Source organism: Calcarisporiella thermophila, assembly GCF_041956535.1.
Source record: "Calcarisporiella thermophila strain CBS 279.70 unplaced genomic scaffold VTP21scaffold_47, whole genome shotgun sequence".
Taxonomy (NCBI): domain Eukaryota; kingdom Fungi; phylum Calcarisporiellomycota; class Calcarisporiellomycetes; order Calcarisporiellales; family Calcarisporiellaceae; genus Calcarisporiella; species Calcarisporiella thermophila.
Window position 1 is genome coordinate 1 of NW_027192237.1, and position 5,707 is coordinate 5,707.

The 5,707-nt window shown below is 37.7% G+C and overlaps 2 protein-coding genes across 2 annotated transcripts; both read left to right on the forward strand.

The window, feature by feature from the left end:
* Nucleotides 1-1,121: 1,121 nt before the first annotated feature.
* VTP21DRAFT_9044 (uncharacterized protein) lies at nucleotides 1,122-2,408 on the forward strand (the record flags this gene model as incomplete). The annotated part of the gene is made up of 5 exons (XM_069399960.1): nucleotides 1,122-1,199; nucleotides 1,265-1,404; nucleotides 1,559-1,717; nucleotides 1,872-2,191; nucleotides 2,281-2,408. The coding sequence occupies 5 exons, from the start codon at nucleotides 1,122-1,124 to the stop codon at nucleotides 2,406-2,408; spliced, it is 825 nt and encodes a 274-aa protein (XP_069245540.1).
* A 1,646-nt stretch (nucleotides 2,409-4,054) lies between these two features.
* On the forward strand, nucleotides 4,055-4,360 carry VTP21DRAFT_9045 (uncharacterized protein; the record flags this gene model as incomplete). The annotated part of the gene is made up of 2 exons (XM_069399961.1): nucleotides 4,055-4,135; nucleotides 4,223-4,360. The coding sequence occupies 2 exons, from the start codon at nucleotides 4,055-4,057 to the stop codon at nucleotides 4,358-4,360; spliced, it is 219 nt and encodes a 72-aa protein (XP_069245541.1).
* Nucleotides 4,361-5,707: the final 1,347 nt, after the last annotated feature.

A 5,707-nucleotide genomic window follows, 5' to 3' on the forward strand; every position in this document is an offset into this window, starting at 1 on the left:
CATGTCAGATGAAGGTGGCATATCAACTTCAATTGACCTCAACATCATTTGAAGATTAATATTTTCGTTTATCTATTTCTATAGATAATAATATTAATGAGAATCTCAGAGTATCTCCTGCAGATTTAAGAGAGTTTATTCGAAGCGAAGTGCGTGAAATGACAGGAAACCTAGGTCATTTAGCATCAAATCACGCAAGGAGAGGAGGGGTCCAAATTACCTATTCAACAGGTAGAGGCAGAGGCAGAGGCAGAGGCAAAGGCAGAGGAAAGAAAATTAGTATCGAAAATAGACCGAGAAGATATCAGCCAACAAGAGCAGCCAGAAAGGAAAGCAAAAATGGATAATAAAAATATATATATCGGAATTAAATAAATACCTATTATTTACTACTAATTACCTATTCGTTAAATATTCATTATTAACTCTACAAAGTGCTATCAAAAGGGGAACATAAAAGAGCATATAGAATATATGTGACGATAAGAAAACGTATAGGAACATAGAGGTTTTGTTCGGGTTTCATAATGCCCGATGTTTTCTAAACATTTTATTTATCCGAGTTTTTTGTAGGGTCACTGTATTAAAAATCAAATGGTAATGTTTATTCCGGGTACAAATATTTAACACTTTTAATATAAGGATAATAAAATTTTTTATAGCTTTTCTGGACAGTTGCAATTAGCATGGTGCAGTTATCATCCCCGTACAATTCCAGTGGTCTTGGATGGTGCACATAAACATGAATCGATTTTACATGATTGTACACTTTCGAATTATTGATTAAATGGCATTGTGTAGGATATATTCCAGCCGTAAAACCCCCACCCTTATAGTCAAATTCAGAATATAGGTTAACGGGATTACCAGCACTCACCAAAGTGCAAAGTGCGATGGTATATAAAAATTTTAACATTGGAAATTGATAATGAAGTTTTTGTCTGGCTTTTAATCCTAAATATAAGCGAATTTAAGCTGAATCTAAACTCATGTTAAATTGATTAACCAATATAAGTGATGTCTTCTCAAATTTGTCAGCATTTATGTCATCGGCTTTAACCTAACAGAAAATTCATATAGGAGATTGATTTTGTTAAATAATTTTTACTTAAGCCTAACGTATGCGACAGCTTAAGGGAATTGAACAAGGCAAAGTCTGCAATCCACGCTTCACGATGGTTCAGAAGGCCCTTGAAAAAGTGACTATTGCGGATGTTTAAGTCAGTTTATAGCAACACTGACTTTATGGCCCTGCCTTGTTTAGGCTGCTGCTGATGCTGGTGCTGGTATTGCAGATGCTCGGGCTTGGAATAGTGGAATGTCGTTCGCTACATACCTTTCAATCCATTTTTCTGCGTTAGTGAAGTGCTCTTTTTCTGCAATTCTTCTGAGATGCGCCATGCGGTAAGATACCATAATTTGTTCTTCAGCGGGTGCCTTGTTCGTGTTGGCGCCAGACGGATCGCCTTCCTCGGTATCCTGATTGTATTCTCCAGTTTCAGTTGTAGCAGCAAGGGAAACCATGGACGGATGGCCAATATGGGGTCACTATCGTTAGATCCATTTTCTCCATCACTGCCTTACGGAGTACTCGTACTATTACTGTCCATGGTGGATTGGTGTGTGGATTGCATTTCTTTTCCCAATGCTGTGATAGGGTGTCCGTTGCGGCAGATCCTGGCTCTGAGTATCTGGAGAAAAAAGTGGAAGATAACTCGTTAGCCTCTCTGCGAAGGGGTTGAATGAATAGAGTCTCCATTTCTTCTCGATCCTGGAATCCTGGATCCTGGATGAGAAGGATCATGACACAACTGAGTTTCCTTGAGTTCTTTCCAGTTGACGTGATATTGACTCTCTTTTTTTGACCACAGTCCTCCTAAGGTAAGGGATCTGAATTTCGCGCTCCACCCAGTGTCTGACGCGTCGGTCGTAGCAATTCTGGATAGAGCCGAGGGAAGAAACGATTTCCTGTTCCATATTTTAGGGTCTTCTGCCCAACACTCTAACTCCTCCAATGCTTCCTGTGGGAGGTTGAATGAAGTGTCCCAGCACGGATTGGTGCTCAGTGCCCTGGTGTGCGCCATCATCAGTGACCTTGAAAATAGTCTGCTAGGCAATATTGCTGGAAATGCTATATTTGACGCTCCGAAGAATACCGCCAAATGTCGGGATGTCGTGAACCCTATGTCGTGTAGTCTGGTGGCTATGGAGTCGATATCCCTTACCTTTTTTGCCTGGTAACTTGATCGACATTTTCTGAGTATTGACGCTGAACCTCAGGTGTTCGATCGTCTGGGTCGGGGTTAAGAGCGATTTTTAAGGTTGATCAGAAAACCTCATGCTTCCAAGGTCTGGACTACTATCTGAGTGTGCTCCATCGTTTTCTGTCTCGAGAAGGCTGCGATTAGTAAATCGCCCAGATATGTCGTAACTCTTACCCCATGAATTCTCTCTGTAGGGAATAAATTAATCAATAAAATAAATATTTCTTTCTGCTGCTCTCCTTAGTATCAACGTTTTATTTCCGCATTTGATTAAGTAACATGAATGAGTGGTTTATTTCTAAATGAATTAATACTAGATTCAACTCCTTAATAAGAGGCAATCCATTAGGAAAATCACGAGTATAAGGTAGGCTAGTTTTGGCTTAAATTGGTATGAAATAAGTTCATTTATTATTTGTATACACTTGATTTCTTATTTGGAACTTGCAGGTAAAATTTTAGGGATAATTCAAGGGTGCAATTTTCAGAGGCCGAATTCCGGGCCATCAATTTTTGCCACAAATTTTTATTGGAATAACCCACCTTCCTGGGATAAAGTCCTTATTACTAAAATGTTCCCGTTCTCCGATATCCATGTTTACTAGGTTTGAAATCTTGACGACCCAAAGAATTTTAGATTCGTTTACAGTAAATTACAATGATTTGGAATATTCGGCGGAGTTTCTTCGAGGCAGCTTCTTTGTAGGATCCAGTTACCTCAATGATTTGACACAAGTTGCCTGTGCAATACGTAATAGCATAACTATACACCACTAAATGTTTCTTTCCTGTGTTTCGGTATAGGTTTAAAATGACGACAGCGGAGCGGGTTGCTCTTATGCTTGCTTGGGGATCTTCTTGCACCCTTACCCAGTAGAGGGATTTTGACCTCCCCCCAAAACACTACTAGCTTCCAATCATCCTCCGTCCAGTTTTAGCCCTTTCTAACAAATCCTCAGGCGACATCTATTTCGGGTAAGGACATGAGAAGAGGCTTCTTTATTCACACTTAAACAGGTAGTTCTTCTCGTTGAAATTTTTGCTTCACGTAGCTGGAAGACAATCTGTTTTTCCTTCGTATATAATAGATTCTTTCACATTGATAGCATCCTTATACTGTCCAGGATTTAATAAGGATTGTAATATCCTACAGCCTGTTACAATGACTCTCAATAGCTTTGGAATAACCCTTGGGTTATAAATATATTTCGATATTATTGTACATTGATAAAAGGGTACCCTGCTTGAATCGATGACATAAAAAAATGGATAGAGAGATATTATCCTCAGAAAATTACCAACTCAGTACACCTTTTTATATAAGCTGTACTAGAAATTGTTATATGCCCTTATATTTTAAATAAAATCTACTGGCAGTAGTATCTTATCTGGAGATTGAACCATTTTATTAATCATTAGGGGATAATCCATAGTGAAATGTGGACGGCTTAAGTAGTCCACAGTCTCATACAAACTTTATGAGGGTACTATAAATTATTTCAAAGTTTATGAAATGACAAAATGGATGATTCGTTTTTGTGAAAATATATAAACGCATGGCGTAAATAGGACAGTTTAAACAGATCATCAGATCCATTGTATTCATTCTTTTATCAATATGAAGGCGCCAATTTACTTAGCAGCATTTGTTGTATGCACTTTAACTCATCATGTACTTGCATCCCCTGTAATCAACAATATAGACAAAAGACAGTTTTCAGGAGCTGAAAACATTCCAGATATAGCTCGCAAATATATTCAACAGTCCAATCAAGGCGGTAGCCAAGATAATGGAGCTATATTTGGAGATAACAATTCAGGAACAAATAGCAGATCTAGCTCTGGACCAGGTCGCGGCAGCGGAAGTGGAGGTGATGGAAGTTATAGCTATAGCTGTAGCGGAAGCAGCTGTTCTTTTGATAAAAGACAATTAGATAAAACGCGGCTTCCATTTCCAGGAGCAGAGTTTATACCTCCGTTTGCTCGCCAATTTATCCCGCAATTTAATCAAAATCAAGGAGTTAGATTTAGAGGGTCAAATGGCAACGCTGGTTTTGGACCTGGTCGTTCGAATAGCAATCAAGGAGTTGGATTGAGAGGGTCAAATGGCAGCGCTAGTATTGGACCGGGTCGTTCGAATAGCAATCAAGGAGTTAGATTTAGAGGGCCAAACAGCAGCGCTAGTTTTGGACCGGGTCGTTCGAATAGCAATCAAGGACCGGGCAGTTTTAGCTTCAGTTTTAACGATAAAGGGAGCAGCTTCGATAGTAACTAATAACAAACTATGAAATATTTCTGATCACATCTTTACAATATGTACTCAATCATTACTTTGTTATATTATACTAAAAATTTAAAATACTAAAAAAATGGGAAAAAATCATAAAAAAATAAAAAAATTTAGGTTTGATTTTACCTCTTTTTATTGAGAAAATATATTTGGTATGGGGAAATGTAGAAAAGAAGCAATCGCAACCATTGAAAACAGGAGAGGTTGCAATTTTTGAGATTTTTTGGACAGAAATACTGAATCTGGAAATGAAGGATCAGAATTTAAGATATATTTTATTAAGTGTGTGAGTAGATTAGATAATTATGTGAGGATGGATAATAATGAATAGTATTTTGACCAAAATAAAACGCACTTCAAAACCAAAAAGGTTGCTGTAACGGATATGGGACTGGTAAGGTCCGAATTCTTATATAATTCAAGAAAGAGGTTTATTATTAAATCTAAATACTGTAAAAAAATATTATCTAAATTAATTGGTATCTTCACCTTACAGAATTCAAGTAAGGGGTGAGGAGCAATAAAGCAAAAAAGTTGAATTTATATAGAATATCGGGAATATCAGATTGAAACATTAATATAAAGTACCTCCGGAAAGTTTTGGGGCATCTCTTTATTTTTAATAAATTAATCATATTTCCTGAAAAATTTCTATTTCAAATAAACACTATTTATGTTTTAAGAACTATCTGTGCCTGCTTTCACGATGTTTACAATACGGACTATTTTGTTTGCATCTTTACAGGGATATACCGATTTATTATGAAAAATGAAGTGGGACAATTTTGACCGATATAAACCGGGGTAGACTTGTACCCTTGTAGCTCGATATCTAAAGGTGTCCACGGCTCGAAAGTTTCTCCATATTTTCTGCTAATCATACTCTTATTTATTTTAAAAAAACAAGCCTTATGCCTCGAATCACTCCAAGTAAACGTGCTCGCGTATCCGTCCTCCTCGAAGAGGGATACTCAACACGCGAAATTGCCGCCCGAGAAGGCATTGGAAAAAGTAGCGTGACAAGAATACTCCAGAATAAAGAGAATGCATCAAACAATTCTCCAAGAAAGAAAATGGGTCGCCCTCGAAAGTTATCCAGCCGCGATGAAAATAGAATATGTAGAAGCGTGGCGATGGGAGAGTGTAAGAACGT